General features: G+C 40.7%; 1 protein-coding gene and 1 pseudogene across 4 annotated transcripts in view; both read right to left on the bottom strand.

The window, feature by feature from the left end:
* The window catches only part of SMC5 (structural maintenance of chromosomes 5), a 95,875-nt gene extending 83,002 nt beyond the window's left edge, over nucleotides 1–12,873 (bottom strand). For 3 of the 4 annotated variants that reach the window (XM_064579358.1, XM_045882237.3, XM_064579359.1), the window contains exons 1-2: nucleotides 12,566–12,873; nucleotides 7,779–7,920 (exon numbers count right to left, since the gene is read on the bottom strand). In XM_064579358.1, the coding sequence (XP_064435428.1) occupies nucleotides 7,779–7,920; nucleotides 12,566–12,768 (345 nt within the window). In that variant the 5' untranslated portion in view covers nucleotides 12,769–12,873. The remainder of the gene's footprint in view (nucleotides 1–7,778; nucleotides 7,921–12,565) is intronic. The other variant, XM_045882236.2, reaches the window with a different exon arrangement.
* LOC129046033 (complement component 1 Q subcomponent-binding protein, mitochondrial-like) lies at nucleotides 9–7,772 on the bottom strand (annotated as a pseudogene).
* Nucleotides 12,874–21,583: the final 8,710 nt, after the last annotated feature.

The following is a 21,583-nucleotide window of genomic DNA, read 5'->3' as shown; positions in this document are numbered from 1 at the left end:
AACAAAAAAGACAAAGTGCACTGAGTGATGACATTCCCAGGTTATCAAAGATGCAGCAAAGTCATTATTATTTGTCTAATTAAAATCCTTTCAATAACTATTTTCTCTGTCCACTCTCCTAACTTTCCCAGATTTGGGAAATGGTTTCCATTGTTTCCTCCCACAAGTAACAATACTATTAGTTACCATTTACTGAGCGTTCGATGTGCCAGACAGCCTCTTACAAAGCTTGTGACAAAGCCAGTAGGTGATACAGAGCAAGGAACTGAACCCACGAAATATGACTCCAGAGTCTGTGTACTTAGCATCTACACTAAATACTCTCAGTAGAAGCAAAAAAAGCCAGTGGGAAAATAGGTTCTACGGTTTAATCATAGAGCTCTTATTACCACTGGAGACTTCTCTGGAGTTACATAAAGTATTAACAATCACTCTAATATTACCCATCCCGTCATTAATGAGGATATAATTGTCATTTTCTTAAAAAGAAGAATACATATAGTAAATACAATTTAAGTACAATTTACATGGTAAAACAGACCTATTTAGTCTAGTTTGAATACATACACAACCACAAACTTGAAGAGAGATCCTGGGCCTAAAGAAAATTAGATTGGATCTTCAATCAGGCTATAAGTAAGTAATTCTTAAAAAAAAGTGGAAAACACACCTTACAAATAGTTATCTTTTTAATAGGGGTAACAGCAGTGATGACAACAATTAGAACCACAACAGCGAACATTTATTAAGCATTACCATATGCTATTGTGCTAAGCAATTTATAATTTTCTTTCTTAATACTCATGAGCAACCTTAGGAGGTATGTATTATATCCATTTTACAAATGATGAAACTGAGGCCCAGAAAGATGACAAAGGAGGTCTGCCCTTATAACCAGAAAGTACAGCTTAATGATTAAGAGTACAAGCTTTAACACACACCATCCAGGTTCCAATCTCAATCCTGCCATAGAAATGTAAGCTCCTTGACTCTAGCCAAGTTAACTTAACCACTCTGTTTTACTGTTTTAGTTCCTTCATAAACAGGAAAAACAATAGCATTTTTGTAGGAATGCTATCTGCTCATTAGCTTGCATCAATTAAAATACCAGTAAGAAAAAAATCACAAGGCAGTTATTATAAAATATATATATATGGGTGGTACAGAACATGCTAGTGTTAAATTTTCATATTAAGATTTAACTATAGGGCGCCTGGGTGGCTCAGTTGGTTAAGCGACTGCCTTCGGCTCAGGTCATGATCCCGGAGTCCCTGGATCGAGTCCCGCATCGGGCTCCCTGCTCGGCGGGGAGTCTGCTTCTCCCTCTGACCCTCCCAACCCTCCCCCCTCTCATGTGCTCTCTGTCTCTCATTCTCTCTGTCTCAAATAAATAAATAAAATCTTTAAAAAAAAAAAAAAAAAAGATTTAACTATAAATACAACATTAAAAGTATTTTCACTGAGAACTTGTACAGCCCCTGAATTTCTTTAGGGGAAACCTAAAGGTCTGCAATCTGTTACCTAAGAAACCCTGCACTCCACAACCTTCTTTAAAAACCCTACCACTCAAGTGTAAGATCAGTCTTCTTCACGCCAAATAAATGGGAAGGTTGGTGGAAATGGTTACAAACCAATCCATTCTGACTGTACAGAGTTTGGAGTACAATCCAGCAGACCATTACATAGAGATAAGGATTTAATAAATGATTTTTAACAATTAAAAAACTATACATCAATATTTATAAAAATCTGGTCCCTGGAAGTTATCTACTCCAACCCCCTTAACTTTATAAAATAAAGAAAAACTGAAGTCTAGACAAATGGCTAAGGTCATAAAATTAATTAACAGAGCAGTATCTATGAGTATTCTACCTCATAAATGCCTCCCACTGAGCATTAAAAACACACACACATACACACATATTTTGAATAGGCTTATTTGTAATCTTAAGGGTATATGCTTCAATCTTGTAATCCTACATTAAATTATAAGCCTGGCTAAGAAACCTATAATACCATTTTAATAATATTGCAATATTCCCAGTAGTTTTAGAAAAATATAAAGAATCATTTAAACTTTTACAACTATTTTAGTGTTAACTCAACTCTCAAACTCCCTTTTCACAGCATAATTTTATGTGAAATATACACCAAACATTATATATAAGCTTCATATACTGCTTGAAGGAACAGTAAAACCACCAAGCATCTACCACAAATTTAAGGAATTGAAAATTAATCGTGTCTCTGACATTCCCTGTAGAACTCAAAACTATTGTATCCTCTCAACTAATGTAATCCTGACTTGATCATACTTTCGCTTTTCTCTAGTTTTGCTATACATATATCTCCTTAAATACATTTTGTGTTTTAACCATTCTATAAGTTGATACTACAAGTATTCTTCCAAAATAGCATTTTGCCTTAAAATTACGTTTTTGAGATTTAACCAGTGAGCTAAGGATGACTGGTATGTAATATATCAATTTTATTTGACTATAATAGGATTTATTTAAAAACAATACTGCTATAAATATTTCAATACTTTTGCCCGGTGTTAATGTACAAGAACTGTCCAGGAGTAGAATTTTTGAGTGACTGGATATATGCATCTGCAGATTCACTAGGTAATGCCATTTTCGAAGACTACAAATTTCTATTCCCACCAAGAGTGCATCACAGTTCCCACTGCTCCATATCCTTGTAAGTACATGGCATCGCCAAAATTTTTGTGACTCTGAGGAATATATCTTGCCAGGATTAGTGTGTTCTCTGATAATTAATGAAGCTGAGTATCTTTGCAGATACAGGTGGCCCTTGAATAACACAACGGTTAGGAGTGCCAACCCCCTCCACAAAAATCTGCATGTAACTTTTGACTCCCCCGAAACTTAACTACTAATAGCCTACTGTTGACTGGAATCCTTACCAATATCATAAGCAGTTTATATTTTGTATGTTATGTGTACTATGTACAGTATTCTTACAAGTACAAAAAGAAGTTACTAAGAAAATCACATGGAAAATACATTTACAGTACTGTACTGTATTTAGTGAAAAAAATTCGCATATAGGGGGACTTGCACAGTTCAAACTTAAGTTGTTCAAAGAGCAACTGTATTGGCTGTCTGAGCTGCCTCTTCTCTGAGGTGTCTGAGCACGTTTTGTCCTTTAATTGTTAACTGTTTTGCTTATTGAAAAGTTTAAATACCGATCTTTTGTTATATGGGTTATATCCCAATTGTGGCTTGTCTTTTTCTTTATGGTGTCTTTTTCCCCCAGAGGTACAGGTCTGTGATTCAACAGTCTTACACAATTCACAGCGCTCACCGTAGCACATCCCCTCCCCAATGTCTATCACTCAGCCACCCCACCCCTCCCACCACTCCAGCAACCCTGTTTCCTGAGATTAAGAATTCCTCGTATCAGTGAGATCATGGTGTCTTTTGAGAAGTTTCTTAATTTTCAGTATTTTCCTTTTCAACCTATACTTTTACTTAATTTTTATTTAACCCAAAGTCACAAAGATAATCTCCTCCACACCAGTAGTTCTTAAAACCTTTGTCAATCACATTTAGATCTTCAATCCACTTGGAACTGATTTGTGTTCAAGGGTGAGGACAGAACTTAATTTCTTCTCCTCCTATGCGACCAACTGTCTCAGTACTATTTACCCTTCTTTTCCCCATTCATCTACAATGTCAGTCATCATAAATCAAGAGTCTACTCATCATGGTTTTGATCTGGGCTTTTCATTCTGTCATAGCATGCTGGTCTGATATATATCCCACCAATACCACAGGTCTTTGTTTTGTTTTTAATATAGCTGAGAAACAATATTATTAGTTTCAGGTACAACAATGATTTGACAATTCTGTTCATTACATAATGCTCAACAAAGTATAATCTGTAACCATGCAAAGTTATTAAATACTATTCACCATATTCCCTATGCTATGCTTTTCATCCCCATGACTGGTTTTATACCTGGAAGTTTGTACCTTAGTCCCCTTCACCTGTCTCACCCAACCCACCTCTTCTTCCCCTCTGGCAACCACCAGTTTGTTCTGTATTTGAGTCTATTTCTGGGTTTTTGGTTTTGTTTTTTAGATTCCACATACAAGTGAAATATGCTATTTGTCTTTCTCTGACTTATTTCACTTAGTGTAACACCCTCTAGATCCATTCATATTGTCGCAAATGTCAAGATTTCATTATTTTTTATGGCTAAATATTCTATACAACGTTTTCATTTACTATAACTCTGTGTTGTCTTGGTATCTGATAAGGCAAGTTTTCCTATTTTGTTGAATTTCTTTAGGAGTATCTCAGCTATTTTGGCCATTTCTTTTTTCACCTAAATTTTAGAGCCAGCTTGTAATTTGCTATAGACAGCATTGGGATTTTGACTGGAATGATGCTAATATGTATATCAATGTGAAGAATGACATTTTTATAGGTCTTCCTGCCCATTAATACAGTATAACTGTCCATCGAATCACACTCCAATATTTTCAAATAAAATTTTATAATTTCTAAATATAGGTCTTACAGGTCTTGATTTATTGCTATGTAATTTGCACTTTTGGTGCCACTGTAAATAATATTTTTAATTGCATTTTTCTGTTGTTAGCATAGGGAAATGCAACAGATTTTTGTTATATCAGCCTGTATCTGGCAATCCTGATAAATTTCCAGACTAATTCATCAGAAGGCTTATCTGGGGTCTCTTTTGTGGTTTTCATTGCAAACTTTCATAAAACCTGTAAATGACGGTTTTCTTTCCAACTTGTATCTTTTGTCTTACCTCACTCTTCTATCTAGAACTTCTAGTACAATGCTGAATAGCAGTGCTATTAGGTAACCTTGACTTGTTCCTGAATTTGCTGTGTATTTTCACTGGTCTTTTATGTAATATAAAAGGTAAGCATCTTCTACTCCTAATTTGCTAAGTTTTTTTTGGTCATAAATTACTGTGGAATTTAATGCTTTTTCTCTGAGAGGATCATCCAGATCTTTAAAATGTGATACGTAAAAAAATAAAAATAAAACCTGATGTTAATTCTTTTCTAATGTTCAATCTCTCATTCCTTGAATAAATTCTATTTGGTCATGATGTATTATGCAGTTTATTAGATTCAACAGACTGAAGTTTCTTTTTCTTGAGATTTTTGCTCCTATATTCATAAGTGAGACTATCTTTAATTTTCTCATTCTAGGGCACCTGGGTGGCTCAGTCGTTAAGCGTCTGCCTTCGGCTCAGGTCATGATCCCAGAGTCCTGGGATCGAGTCCCACATCGGGCCCCCTGCTCAGTGGGGAGCCTGCTTCTCCCTCTCCCACTCCCCCTGCTTGTGTTCCCTCTCTTGCTGTCTCTCTCCCTCTGTTGAAAAATAAAATCTTTAAAAAAATTTTCTCATTCTATCCTTGATGTATTCTGGTGCCGTCATATGCTGGTACAGTCATTCTTTGTGTAAAATAGGAAATGACTGCTGTTAGAACTAATGGATAATTATCTTCAGTGTTCTAAGAAAAAAATTAACAGCTGATTTTTTTCCTGCTAAGAGTCGGTTTTGATCATTTATATAGTTGTAGAAACCTATACATTCACAACTTTAAGAATTTAAGCTTTACTAGCATAAAGTTGTTCATAATATTTTTTGTATTGGGAGGAGATAGACCAATTTTATTGTCCATCATTTTGTTATACAAAAATCTAGGAACAACAGATTTGTAGAAAATAAAGGAATAGTAAATTAGAGGGCAATGGAAATAATTTACATTTGAAATATTTTCCATATTAGGATGAAAACTATTTCAAAATACATGTATGCCTAGCTTCAGAGTAGGTTGTTCCCTAGCCAAAGCCTGCCATAAAATTAAGGCATTCAATGTCTCGCCTGCTCCACCGGCTCTGGACAAAACCTTTGTGATCTTCAAGAAAAGTAATGTATTCCTGGTGCTCTAGGGCTGTGCTGAGCTCTACCAACTCCTCTGCAAAAGCGCTACCCACCGATCCACCTGCTGGGAAATCCATCAGGTGGCCGAACAAGGCCAGTCCCTGGGATCAGTGTTGAGTGTGTAATTCAGACCCTTCCACTCAGACTCAACAATGGACTGAAAGCTCACTTCCCTTACAGAGAAAACGTCACTCTGGACCTCCTCTTCTTGCCCAGCCTCATCTTCTGGATAGTCCCAGTCCAGCACCAGGGGCTTCTTGCCACCAGTCTTTACAACTTCAACCACAAAACTGGAAGTGTGCCATATACTTCCAGCTCCCACCTTCCAGACATCTTGGAGAGGGATTTATGCTCAGTATCTCCTTTTCCTCCTCAATTTCATCATTCAGCAATTCAACAAAAGCTTTGTGCCCCTGGGTATGCAGGGTGGGCTGAGGTAGCGGGGTAGGCACGGCACTCAGTGGCCATGGAGCCCAGCATGCAAGGCACTTGGCATATGACAGAAGCAGCAACGCAGCAGCTGACAGGGGCGGGGCCCCATAATATTGTCTCACAATCATTTAAATCTCTGCTGCAATCTGGTAATGCCCTGGTGGCAAGCATCCCGGCAGTTCATGAAAACTCCAGTTCTCCTGCAAGCCCGTGGTAGGACTGCATTTGCTCATTCCCTCTGATGGAAGGTGTGGAGTTTTAACTGGCTTTGTCCACTGAAAATGTGAGTCAGTATCTATGACTTTTTGAAGAAATTGTAATAGCCAGTTCCCTTTCCCAAGGTGGCAATCACGGGACTATGTATTGAAATGAAGACTCCATCAGCCTAGGTACCTAAGTGACCACAAACGGCCTGTACTGGATAAGTAGCAAAAAGAAGAATTAATCTCTATATTTTTCAACCACTTAAATTTCAGGGTTGTTTCGACCACCATCTAACATACTCTTTATTACTTTCTTTACATTCCTTTTTTCTACTTTATCTACCCCCCACACCCTTATTCTCTAGAAATTACTAATTTTTGGCAGAGGGGAGGAAAGGGGGGGTGGACAAAACAGATGGAGATTAAGAGGTACAATCTTCCAGTTATAAAGTAAGTCACAGGCATATAATATACAGCTTAGGGACTAGTCAATAATACCATAACAACTTTGTATGGTGATAGACAGCAACTAGACTTATTGTGGTGACCATTTCATAATGTATACAAATATTGACTATATTGTACACCTGTAACTAATATGTCAATTATTCTTCAACAAAAATAGTAATTCTCTGGAAGATTTTTTTTTTCTTCACTATATTCAGAGCTAACAATCAGGTAAGTAAGTAACCCTATATCCCATTCTGCAGTGTTATTTTTCCTACTAAACACAGTGCTTGACTTCTAGTTTTATCTTCTAGCCTTCCGCTACCTCAGGATCCCCAATTCAGAGCAACCAAATGCCTTCAGGGTGCAAAGTAAGCAAATGTCCCTGGGGAAACAACTCCAGAGCTTGCTTAAGTCTTTGGATCCACACAATTTTGCTTCTGCCCTTGGTAAATTTACTTCACCTTTCCACAAGCCCAACAATACACTTAAGACAACATTTTACACCTTTCCTAAGAATTTTAAGTGTGACATACTTGAAGAATTCTCTAAGTATATAGTCCAAAATACTTCTAGAAATGGCAACTCCTCCCGGCAGCTCTCCCTACCAACTTCATTCTTTACATTCAAGCTCGACATCTTTGTTATACCCAAGGAAATGAGAGAAAGTGATCTGTTACTAAAAGCAAGTCACAACTCTGAATTTTTTTTTTTTTTAAGTACTTACGTTAACTCACCTTATCTGCCCGTCCCATGAAAGCAGGTTTGCCTGCTAATCCAAGACAAATGGCACACACGATGCTAGATTTTCCTGTGCCGTTAGCGCCAATAATCATATTCAGATGGGGTCCAGGAGATACTTCACAGATATCATACGTTCTGAATTATAAAGAGGTGAAATTACTAAGACATAAGAATATTTTCTTTACAAAAATATATATTCTTGCTTACGTTATCTACAAGCTTCGTTGAATTCCTTTCAAAGCCAGGTGACCTTACATTTTAATGTATTTATATACTGTTAATAAACTAGAGAAAAAAAATCAATGGAAGAAATGAGAAAATAATGCATATCTGAAATAAGAGTATCAGTGGGAAAAGAAGATTTCATAGGCCCCTTTCAAGTGTAAGTCTGTTGAATAAAGCAAAGTTTGATATTATTTATTCCTTTTTAATAATTAGAACACATGAAAAAATTTATCAAAACCACTGCAAATAATTTTTTTTACTTTTATGTAAGAGAAGCCATGGCTCATCCTAAATCTGTGAATTTTACATTTATATTTCTCTTGAATTAAAATGCTTAATAACAACTTCTCACATTTTACTAATTGAAACAATCCAAATTTCTATTCTAATTAAAAACTGAAGATATCTACTCAATGGTTTCATTTTATTAATTTCTTAAAAATCCATTTCTTTTAATATGCTGCCAGAGATTCGCCAAAAGATCCATTGTTAGTCCATGTTCAAATAAATGTTATTCCATGGGAAGAAACAAGAACGCATCATCACCAAGCGCTTTCATAACATTCTCTCAAACCAGAAAGCTGCCTGCTATCCAGCAGTTTTAATTAACTGTAACAGTAGCACCTCGTCCTTATTAGTCACCAGGACAACTATGGCAAAATGTGAAAAACGGACTCAGATAATCCTCTACTTTGTCTCTAAATACCCTGAAATAGAACCCATAAAAAATATCCTGATAAAAAGTTACCCTGCTACTAATCTGCTAGGTATGTAAATAATTTAGCCAAGCACACTTCCACTTCAGTACTCAAAGAAAAATTAATTTGAAATGCCATGTGGTAATAAAAGTAAATACAGGGAGTAAACAAGTATTTTCTGACAGGTTTCCAACCCCACATCTCAGCACAGCATCTACCTAATCTTTTCAAATGCTTTGTTCTGTTAAAAGCGGGATCATAAAGAAACTTTTAATATAATGGTTAAAACGAAACGACTTTGGGAACTTCAGGCATCTGGAAAATAAACAGCCTTGGAACTTCTTAATTCCAAAACACGAAGCCCCATTCTTTTCAACTTTTTGAATTTCCTGCTGTAAAATCTCTGTGCCACTGTTTTACTAAAACAGTGATGTAACTGATGTTTAAGATAACAATAAAACCAAAGAGGAAGAATTATTTCCGGCCTATAACATACACATAGATATTATCAACAGAGTTGCCAAAAAAAAAAAAAAACAAACAAAAAACAAAATAAAACCAACCCACACCAACAAAGCAAACAACAAAACGAAGCCTCCACATTTAAAAAAAAATTAGTTGGTCTGACTCTATATTTATTAGGAATTCCCTTTTTTGTGGCTTTCCTTTTCTCTGAGCGCCTCCTGAAAAGAGCTATTGTCAAATGCCCACCCTCTTCTCCATGTACTTTGCCTGGTATCTCATATACTCTCCATGACTTCTGGTGGGATCTATGTGATGAAAGTCAGCCTACATGACCTACACATGCCATTACCACTTCCGGAACACTATCTGGATGTTGCAGTCACCTCAAATTTCCCACATTCAAAACTAAACCCGCTATCTTTCTAATCCCAAACCATTCTTGTGGTCTCTTAGTGAACAGTATTATCATTCATCCCATTGCCCAAATCAGAAACCTAGGCATCAGTTTTGCATCATCTTTGATTCCATCACCTCCTTCCCCTCTGGCCCCCATCATCCAGTCAGTCACCAAGTCATGTTGGTAGGCATGCAATTCTGAGATCACTCGTTAAGAAAAAGAATAAGAAAAAATAGAACTTCAGAATTTTGCTCTTGATCATCTTTTTCTACTTTCTACCTCCTTCCCCTGTTCTCTAATCAGGCCTTTCAAACTCTACCTATCATGAACTTCTTTCAGTTTCTTGACTATCTTTATGTTATTTATTCTGCAAGCCTATGCACAAGCTATTCTGTCAGCCTAGAAACCTCTCCCTCCATTCCCAATCCCACTGGACTTGGTTCACTCCTAGGAATTCTTCCAGTAACTACTCTCAGGCCACTTTGGTTCTCTAAGCCCACCCCTCCTCCCTCATTCTTAAAACTCCCCGTCCTCTCATCATGAAAATAAACAGGGTAGCTCTGCACTTTGCAGCCTCATTTCCTCATTTCCTCACACTCATTCATTCTTCTAGGACTTGCAAAATGTTGTGCTTACCCTGCTTCAGAGGGTAAAAGAATTCCTAATTGCAGAAAGCAATAGGCTCTTCGCAGTCCTGTTATCCAACTCCAATGTAGCAGATAATATTTTTGAAACACTTTACCCCTAGGCTTCTTAGAGAATGGTCTCCCACAGTTATCCTCTTAACTCCCTGAACAGTTCCTTCTCTGTCCCAGCTCCTCTTCTGCTCACCCTTACATACTGGCATTCCTCCAGGACTCTGTAGTTGGCCTTCTATCCCTATTTATATTTCCTTTTGGGCAAGCCCAACCATTTCTGCAATTTCAAGAATCACCTATATGCATGACTTCCAAATCGCTCACCTGTTTGCATTTTCCGGACCCTTAAAAATATTGCTTATGGAAGATCTTCTTTTAGACACCCCACAGGAAACTTCAAATCGCAGGATACAAAAAGCATTTATTATTATCACTCTCCCCAAATTGCTCCCTCTTCTGAAAAGGACATCTGACCAAGAGCCAAGACAGAACTTGAGGTAAATACTGCATAACTCTCTTACCCTCAGGCCTCCTAATCTGCAGCCAGATCCTGTCAAATCTTCTTTCCACCACTTCCCACTGCTACTCCTAGGTTCAAACTCCAATCATCTCTCATTGTTGTAAAAAAGTCTTCTTGCCTCCAGTCTTGCACCCTTTCTAAATCATCCGTCACACTGCTTCCAGTGTGAAATGGAAATCACATGTCATTTCCTGCTTAAAATGCATCCTGGTGGGCACCTGGGTGGCTCAGTTGGTTAATCGACTGCCTCCGGCTTCGGTCATGATCCTGGAGTCCCAGGATCCAGCCCAGCATCAGCTCCCTGCTCAGCAGGGAGTCGGCTTCTCCTTCTGACCCACCCCTTCTCATGCTCTCTCTCTCTCAAATAAATAAAATCCTTTAAAAAAAAAAATAAAATGCACCCTGGTTGCCGACAGGATAAAGTCAGAATTCCTCAGCATAAAAAACACAGATCCTCAATAGCTGCCTACCTCTTCAGTATCACCTCTGTCCAAGTCACTCACATCCTACATTCTACCTATACTCCAATACTAGACACTTCCTAAATACAACTGTTTCAGGCAGTTCCTTCATCTACAGGGCTCTTCCCTTAAGACTTTGGCAAACTAGGTGCCTGGGTGGCTCAGTTGGTTAACCGACTGCCTTCGGCTCAGGTCATGATCCTGGAGTCCTGGGATGGAGGCCCACATTGGGCTCCCGGCTCGGCGGGGAGCCTGCTTCTCCCTCTGACCCTATCCCCTCTCATGCTGTTTCTCTCTCTCTCTCAAATAAATAAAATCTTTAAAAAAAAAAAAAAAAAAGACTTTGGTAAACCTCCTGTACAAAGCCCTTTCTCATAGGGATGAAATTAAACACTTCATCATTTTTGCCCCTAAGGCATCCTGAAACATATATATACACATGTATTTTATTATGGCAAGTAACTCATTTGATTTTCTTTCTTTCCTGATCTGGATTCAAACAGCAATTCAGCTACTTATTAGCAGTATAAACATGGGTAAATTAACCTTTCTGAGCTCATCTCATCAAGAGAGATGAAGAGTTGTTATAAGGAGAGAATGAGAGTATTGTGTAAATAAAGCATCTACTCCTATACCTGGCACAGGGTAGCTACCTGGGGAGGAAAAAAACATTGGTATTGTTACCACAATCCTGTTATCCTAAGCTACCGTGTGTAAGCTTTAAAAAAAAAAAAAAAAAAAACCCTGACCAAAAAAAACCCGTAAGGTGCTACATACACAGTGTTTGTGTTAAAACAGATTTACTAAATTCTAAAACGATTATGATGATTATTGGTTGTCTGGAGAGACAGAAAAGGAAGCGGGGGGGGGGGGAAGCTGGATTTGGAGGGGCCAAGGGTCTGCTGGGAGGCACAACTGAGAGGAAGGTCTAATTTTCGCGTACACTGCCACCTCCATCCGCGACAACCTTCCCCATCTTGTCCACCTAGTAACTGCTTACTCTTGACGGATCTACCACAGCATCCGGCTACTCTGATTTAACTGCTGCTTCCTCCCGAGTTCCCAGCGCCCGCACTTCTGGGAACGACAGACTAGGTCCTCCCTCCGTAGGCCGGGACTCCCAGCGGGCAGAAAGCTGTTCCCCACCACGTCCACTGCCCGCCGTATGACGCCTTCAGAAAACGCTGGCTGAAGGAAAAAAAAGCCCGCAGCACACCCGACGCCACCTAAGCAGCCCAACACGGACGTCAGTCCTCACGGTCACCCGGCTTGAATTCACGGCCAGAGCCCGCAGCCAGGCGCACGTCCACTCCCGTCCCTCACCCGCCCGCAGGCCCGCTCGCCTCCCCGCCGCGGCGCGGCCTCCGGCCACTCACAAGAAGTTCTCCATCACGATGCGGACGATAGAGCCTTCCACGAAAGGCCTGGACGACTGCAGCGGCAGTGGCGGCGGCGGCGGCGGCGCCGGAGGGGCCGAGCTCTTCCTCTTGCTCGGGACCTCCGACGAGGGCTCCCTCGGGAGAGCTCTCTTGGAGGCCAGGGAGCTTGAGGTCGACGTCTTCCTGCCCGGAGTCGCCATCCTGGCTTCCCCGCCGCGCCACAGGCGCTTCCGTTCCCACCGACCCGCAGGCTCGGTGCCCCCGCGCCCGGCTCCCGCGCGAACTGCCCAGCGCGCGACACCGCCCGCGAGCCCGCCCCGCGCCTGCGCAGTCTCGGCCCGGCGGCGTCAGCGCGCCGCCCCGCCCCGCCCCTCAGCCCGCGCCCGGGCAGCCGAAGGGGACGCGAGCGCAGGCGGGTGGGCGGGCGACGGCCACGGCCTCCGGGTAGGCGGCTCTCCGACCTTCCTCTCTGAGCGTTTGTGCATTTTTCCCGAGTTGGGTTTTGTTTTTAACTCGGACAAAGATGTCCATTGCACCTAGTACTTTGAAAGCCCTTTCAGCGCTCCCAGGAAGCCGACCCGCCAGAGGACGGAGGGAGGCGTTCGCGGTGGCACTTGGGGCCGCAGGCGGACACCGCCCGAGCGGATCCGGACTCGCCTGTCTTCGGCTCTTTTCTCCGTTGGCTCCCTATTTGCCTTCAAGCACGTCCCGGTGCCCAAAAAAGAAACCTCTAGCAACGGCCCTATGCCCGCGTCTCTCCCCAGCGTCCTGCGAAGTTCTCTTCGCGCTCCCACTTGTGAGCAGGCGACACCACACAAACTCTGCAGGCAGAGACGCTCCGCCCCCTTCGCGCCCTCCTTCCCTTTTAAGGCTTCCCGCCCCGAGGTTTCTAGAAGTCCACGAGCTGGAATGCGCCGGCTTCAGTGCGTGCGCGCTTCCACTTACACCTGATCACATGCATCTGGTTAACCTCATTGAACAAGAGGTGCTCCGAGGCTTCCGCAGCGCATGATTAATGCCTGACCTACAGGAGGCTGGGGGGGCACAGACGGCCCCAGTCAAGGACGCGTGTCTGAGCCCTTACTTTCTGGTGTGGGAGACAGAAAAAGAACCCGTGGGGCAACAAAGGATCGGGGTAATTCCAGGCTGTGCTAGGCGCTCTGGGAAAAAAATAAGCAAGAACCGGTGTGATGGGGGAGGCACAGAAGGGCTGTCAGAAGAGGTGATGTTTGAGCTAACCCCGAAGTGAGAAGGAACCAAGTGCGTTAATGAGCAAAGAACGTTCGAGGCAAGGACAGAAGCTCTGGGGTGGGAGCAGGTGGGACGGGACGTCTGAGGAACAAAGGGAAGGCCGGTGTGGCTGCCCCAGAAGGGGGGCGGAATCACTGCTGCATTGCATGGCCTTGCCCATCACCGCAGATCTGTTTCTTTTTAAAGCGCTGGGAAGCCGTTGGATGGTTTTAAGCAGGAGAGAGACATGATCTGATTAAAGTTTTTAAGTAATTACTCTGGTTGCTGTTTGGAGAGGGTCAAGCGTGGAAGTGGGGAGGCCATTTAGAAAACGGGTGCGGTAGAACCCTGACTCCTGACTCGTGGACCAATGCTCCTTTCCCAGGTGCCGAGTCTTCCTCTCACACAAGTGGGATCAGTGCTCTCTAAAGGTTATTATCAAAGAAAATAGGATGAGAAAAAAGCATATGAACTCGCCATGGTTACTAGAAATAAAAAAGTACAAATTACAGAAGAATAATTTTAGAATTGTTAAAACAGGCAGGGCTTAGGAGGGTGCTGTACTGTCATTCCCTGCAATGCTGTGACAATTTTTTTTTTAAGATTTTATTTATTTATTCATGAGAGACAGAGAGAGAGAGGCAGAGGGAGAAGTAGGCTCCCTGCTCTGCAGGGAGCCGGATGCAGGACTCCATACAGGACCCCGGAATCATGACCTGAGCCGAAGGCAGACGCTTAACCGACTGAGCCACCCAGGCATCCCTTTTTTTTTTTTAAGATTTTATTTATTTAACTGTGACAAATTGTTTGAAAAGTAATTTGTTACCGTACTTCAAGAACCTTAGAAGAGTCAAAGTCTTTGAAGAAATGATTACATTTGGGGGAATCTATCCTAATGGAAAAATAACATAGGCAGAGTAATAGTAGTTGAGGGCAGGAATCCATTTCTGTACCAGTGTTAGTTCTTTAGTGAATTAATCAAATTGTGCTTATAAACTTGAAAGTTGAGGATGAGTCCCTGAACTTGAGATGAACCCACAAATGCACACAACCTAAGAGTTCTTTTCTAAACAGCCAGCCAGTCATATTTTATTTTATTTTGGTTTTTAATATGTTCAAGTAGCCAACATATAATACATCATTAGTTTTTGATGTAGTGTTCAGTGATTCATTAGTTGTGTATAACACCCAGTGCTCATCACCACACGTGCCCTCCTTAATACCCATCACCCTGGTACCCCCTCCCCCCACCCCCCCCTTCTGTAACCCTCAGTTTTTCTCCTGGAGTCCAGAGTCTCTCATGGTTTGCTGCCTCTCTGATTTCCTCCCATTCAGTTCCCCCCCACCCCTTTCCCTTTGGTCCTCTGCACTCACTATTCCTTATGTTCCACATATGAGGGAAACCATATGATAATTGTCTTTCTCTGCTTGACTTACTTCACTTAGCATAATCCCCTCCAGCTCCATCCATGAGGATGCAAATGGTAGATATTCATCCTTTCTGATGGCTGAGTAGTATTCCCATTGTATATATGAACCACAACTTCTTTATCCATTCGTGGGTTGAAGGGTATGAACCACAACTTCTTTATCCATTTGTCGGTTGAAGGGTATCTCGGCTTCTTCCACAGTTTGGCTATTGTGGATATTACTGCTATGAACATTGGGGTGCATGTGCCCCTTCTTTTCACTACATCTGTATCTTTGGGGTAAATACCTAGTAGTGCAATTGCTGGGTGGTAGGGTGGATCTATTTTTAACTTTTTGAGAAACCTCCACACTGTTTTCCAGATTGGCTGTACCAGCTTGCATTCCCACCAACAGTGTAAAAGGGTTCACCTTTCTCCACATCCTCGCCAACATTTGTTGTTTCCTGTCTTGTTAATTTTTGCCATTCTGGCTGGTGCCACCACCTTTAAAAAAGGAAAATACTATTGCTTTTGCTTCTAATTACAAAACCAATGCATGTTAAGTATAGAAAATTTGGGAGCACGCAGAAAAACATACACAAAGCGAAAGGTTACTCCTAATTCCTCTACCCAAACTAATCACTGTTAGGGTTTGGGTGTATGTTTTATCTTTTTTCCTTGTGTATGTATGATATGCTCCTTTTGTTGCACCCCACCCCGCAGAAAAAACCAGGATGATGCCGCACAAATTATATTATTGTGTGTGCATGTATATCTATATATATACATATATATACATATATATAACCCTCTTTTTCTCAATAATATGAATGTATTTCCATGCCATTAAATATTTTTCCGTGACATAGTTTTAAGTAACCATATAGTATTCCATCAAGCAGATATAGCATAATTGATTTAAATATTTCCTTTTTGTTGGACTCTATGGACGTTAGCATGAACCAGGGATGCTCTGGCTGACTCTACTAGCTCCGTGCTTATCATTCTTTAATAATTTCGTGCACCCATTAAAGTATACACATATATCTTGCCACACCTGGTTTCTTTAATTCCACTAGTGAACACTGTCGCGAAACGAGTGAGGGTAGAGAGGCAGAGGGAGATGGTCTCTGGAAATAGAATATCAATTAACGGGAACCTGATGCTCGTGAATGAGTGAGTGAACCACAAGAGCTAAATCTACACTTCCAGGATTGGAAGTCCACTCATCAGCTGAGTTCATCACGCCGTTTTTGCTAGCTAATAGATGTAGCCGAGCAATTGTATTTAAACTACTCACCAAGGAGTAAGTCACCCGGGGCTATTTTGAGTGATGGCCTTACAGTGCTCCAGAAACTTTAAAACTGCTACAAACAAAAACCAGCAGAAAGGGGCAGGGTCAAGGATTGTAAATATATTCCACCTCACCCTTGGAATGCTATCTTCTGTGTTGTTCTTAGCTTTACTCCACAAGCCGTTGATAATGGTACAAGAAGGTGGGGCAGGATACATGGACTAGGACCCTCCCGAGGCCACCGACAACTAAGATGGTTTACTCCTCCGGTTCTGATAAGAAGCCTTACAGGATAACAGGGATGATCTCCTCTCATTTATATACCAATTGTGAGAGGAAATACTGCTTTTGCTTTTGGCAAATTCATAAAGTGGAAAAGTGAGCCCTCCTGGTTTGGAAAGGAGGGAAAAAGAGGCTAAAACTGATCTCCTTGGCACCCAGAAACAACCCCTTTTCCCCAATGCCTCTCACCAACACTTTCTAATTAACCTTGTTAAAGAACAGTTGGGGAGGGGCACCTGGAGGGCTCATTCGGTTAAGCGGCCAACTCTTGAGCTCAGGTATTGATCTCAGGGTCGTGAGATCAAGCCCCGGGTCTGGCTCTGCACTCAGCAGGAGTCTGCTTGAGTGTCTCTGCCATTCCCTCCCCCTCCGCCCCTTCCCCACCCGCACCTGTGCGCACTCTCTCTCCAAAAAAAAAAAGAACAGGGAAGATGTAAGGAGGGATGAGGGGTTCTGAGGAGAATGAACCCTCTTCCCACAGGGGAACTAACACCTCATACAGCAAGCTTCTGCTAGAAATAAGGATGCTTTATCTCTAAAGTTTTTACTTAAAAAAAATTTGTTTCTAACATCATAGAAAAGCCTCATTTTCTTAAAAAGATTTTGTTTATTGATTTGAGAGAGTGAGCGAGAGAGAGCACAAGCAGGGGGGAGGAGCAGAGGGAGAGGGAGAAGCAGACTCCCTGCTGAGCAGGGAGCCCCATGCGGGGCTCGATCCCAGGACCCCAGGATCATGACCTGAGCCGAAGGCAGATGCTTAATGACTGAGCCACCCAGGTGCCCCCCAAAAAAGCTTCAAATAATCAGAATATCTGCTTCTTCCTACCATGGTGGCAGTAGTCTTGGAATTGGTTAGAGTAATAGCTATAGTATTAGTAATATCTGATACTAAGAGCACATACCATATACCAGATACTGTTCTAAGGACTTTTTCATAATTCATTTTTATATTCTGGATCAATATCTCAACAGATTTGTATCTTTCTCAAATTTCCATCTCTCAGACATAAAAACCAACTGAAAGATTGAAAAAATTATTAGGAATTAATATCAGGTTTCAAACGTTCTTTGTAAAGTGTCACGATAGAATGTCTATAGCTAAATGTGCCTTCATTTCTTTTGAGGATATGAAATGGGAAAACAGTTATTAAGTTGCTCCAGAAGGAATTTACCTTCAATTTCAGAAAGATCAGGAACAAGGTGCCAAAGCACTGTGAGCAATCCTCTCTGCCAGTCCTTGCAAAATGAACTGATAGTCCTCCTTGCCCAGGCTAGGTCAGAGGTATCTCAGGGGAGAGCGAGTGTTTTCCCTCACACTGTGATGATTCCCAAAAGAAAGGAAGTTGGTAACTGTCAGAACCATGCTAAATCTTTTGAAATCAGCTCCATAAAGTATAAAGTAAACTCTCCCATGAACTTGTTGATTTTAAGTTCTCACTTCTACCATTTTGATTGGTAGCCATAACATTCTTTTTATAATTGAAATTGCATTTGTGTTTTTGTTATTATTTTATGAATTTTGAAAACCCCAAAAACACAAAACAGAAACCAACAACCATGTATGCATATTCCTACAATCAAGAATTAACAGGAGCGCCTGGGTGGCTCAGTCAATTAGGCTTTGGACTCATGCATTCAGCTCCAGGTCATGATCTCATGGGTCATGGAACTGAGCACTGAGTCCAGCTCCACGCTTGTTGGGGAGTCTGCTTGAGATTGTCTCCCTCTGCCCCAAACCCACTCACGCTTGCTCTCTTGCTCTCTAAAATAAATGAATAAATCTTTAAAAAAGAATGAACACTGTTGTAGAGGGTCCTCAAAAGTTAAAAATAGAACTTCCCTATGATCCATCAATTGCGCTACTAAGTATTTACCCAAAGGATACAAAAATACTGAGTCAGGGCACCTGGGTGGCTCAGATGGTTGAGCGTCTGCCTTCGGCTCGGGTCATGATCCCAGGGTCCTGGGATCGAGTCCTGCATTGGGCTCCCTGCTCCTTGGGAGCCTGCTTCTCCCTCTGCCTCTCTCTCTCTGTCTCTCATGAATAAATAAATAAAATCTTTAAAAAAAAAAAAATACTGAGTCAGTGGGGTATATGCACCCTGATGTTTATAGCAGCATTATCAACAATAGCCAAACTATGGAAAGAGCCCAAAATGTCCTTTGACTGATGAATGGATAAAGAAGATGTGGTACACACACACACACAGTAGAATATTACTCAGCCATCAAAAAGAATGATATCTTGCCATTTGCAACAACATGGATGGAGCTAGAGGGTATTATGCTAAGCAAAATAGTCAGAGAAAGGCAAGTACCACATGCTTTTACTCATATGTGGAATTGAGGAAACAAAACAATTGAACATATGCGGGGGTGGGGGCAGAGATAAAAGGGAAACAAACCAAAAGAGACTCTCAAAGATAGAGAACAAACTGAGGGTTAATGCAGGGAGGTGGTTGGTGGATGGCCTAAATGGTGATGGGCATTAAGGAGGGAACTTGTTATGAGGAGCACTGGGTGTTGTATGTAAGTGATGAATCATTGAATTCTACTCCTGAAACCAATATTGCGCTGTATGTTAACTAACTAGAATTTAAAGAAAAATTTGAAAAGAAAAACAAAACAAGCAATATCACAAAACAAGAGCTAAAATGGCCACAAATATTTGAAAATATTCACACAAAGTATAAAAAAGTGCAAATTATTACAAAGCAAATATAAAATTAGCCTTTCAAATTAGTCAAAAATTGAAAATGATAATCTTTCATCCAATGTTGGTGAAAGATGAACAAAATTGTCATTCTGGCACCAAAAGGAAAATTGCTGATGTTAGAGGAAATCAGTTCAGCAAGTTTTTTCGGTATAATCTAGAAATATAGATGAAAGCACCAAAATTGTTCATGCCTCTTGAGTCAGTATTTTCCTTTTATGAATTTACCCTAAGCAAATATTCAGAGATGGGAAGATGAGATGTTCATCAGAGCATGTTTTATTTCAACAAAATACTAGAATTAACTTAAATATCCAAAAGGGATTGATGAAAGGTGTTTTCAAAACATTAAAAAAAAAAAAAAAGGAATTAACACTGTTAACAATTAGGCATGGTTTTATTGTCTTTTTTTCTATTACCTACTTCTTAAACAATTACACATGAAACACATGCATACATTCTCCTCTTAAAATTAGAACAACACAGATCAAATTAGTGTGCATTTGACATCTTTTCCTCAATCTTGCTGCTGTGTCTCTTATTCCCCAGAGCTAACTACCCTATACACATGTTCAGTGTGTAATGTAATGTCCTTTAAGGCCATTTTTATATTTACATGCATTTTATCTACATTACATAAATGTGTTATGTAAAGACATAATATATTATATGCATGCATATAAATGTATTAACATTAATATACAAGTGGCTAATTGAACATATTAAAAATAAATAAAATACGGTAAGAAAAGTTATGCAATTTTGTTTTTCATGCAAAAATGTATTTTTGAGATATATCCATGGTGACACATAGATAAAACTTGTTCCTTTTTAACTGCTGTAGGGTTTTTGTATGACTATATTTCACTTTATCCATTACTCTACAGATTTGACATATAAATTGCTTCCAATTTTTCATTTTTACAAACATTGCTTCAGGGAACATCCTCAAACATGTCTTTGTGTACAGGCACTAGCATTTCTCTAGGATAGATACCAAGAATTAAAATTGCTAGACTATATACCACACTAATTACTTTCCTTCAGTTTCTTGACATTATTACATGCGACCAATTTCTAGTAACTGATTGCTTGAGAATTATGTCAAAACAAAATTTCTGGGCGCCTGGGTGGCTCAGTCGTTAAGCATCTGCCTTCGGCTCAGGTCACGATCCCAGGGTCCTGGGTTCGAGTCCCTCATCGGGCTCCCTGCTTGGCAGGAAGCTTGCTTCTCCGTCTCCCACTCCCCCTGCTTGTGTTCCTGCTCTCGCTATCCCTCTGTCAAATAAATAAATAAAAAATTTAAAAACAAAAAAACAAAAAAACCCCAAAATTTCTCTCTTTTGTCCATCTCTCTCCAGTATTGACTTTGGCTCAGTAGCTATTCGCTGTCTGTCGCTCTCTCTTACACACACACCCCTGTCCTCTACACAGTGGTCTCTCTTTTTCCCACAGGACCCAGGTTCTGGGGGGGCCCTGAAACTTACCTAAGTTTTGAACCCCTCTGAAAAAACACAAAATTACAGATCAGGATAGTAATCATTTATTCCAGAATGAGAAGAAACCCCACCTTGAGCACTACCGACATTTGGGTAAGATAAATTTCTTTTTGAGGAAAGAGGAGCAGTTGTCCTGTGCATTGTAGGATAGTCAACAGCATCCTTGGCCTCTACACACTAAGAGTCAGTAGCACCTCTCCAGATTCGACAGCAAAAAATGTCTCCAGACATTGGTAAATGTTTCCTAAGGGGTAAAATTGCCCCCTCTCCTCCGCCTGCCCCAGGTTGAGAAGCTCCACTCAAATCCTATCCACACTTTGTGAGTATAGAAAAAGAAGGAAGACTTTCTGGCTCCTCTTATGAGTCTCACCATGTGTAAATCCCCAAACTTCTTGGAAAATTAATGGCAATGAAAATTTCCTATCTATCTTACTCATGGACATATGCGCAAATACATAGCCATGTTAATAAAAGTAAATATATCATGACATAATTGGGTTTGTCACAGGAATTCAAGGTTGATTAAATACTAGCAAATCAAATAAATCACTGTGATTCTTCATATTAAAAGATTATGGGACAAAGATC

The sequence above is a fragment of the Mirounga angustirostris genome, unplaced genomic scaffold, assembly GCF_029215605.1.
Source record: "Mirounga angustirostris isolate CCGP_5_RB_7025 unplaced genomic scaffold, mMirAng1.0.hap1 SCAF_15, whole genome shotgun sequence".
NCBI lineage: Eukaryota > Metazoa > Chordata > Mammalia > Carnivora > Phocidae > Mirounga > Mirounga angustirostris.
The sequence above is the reverse complement of the archived record's forward strand: the minus strand, read 5'-3'. Positions and strand labels throughout refer to the sequence as shown.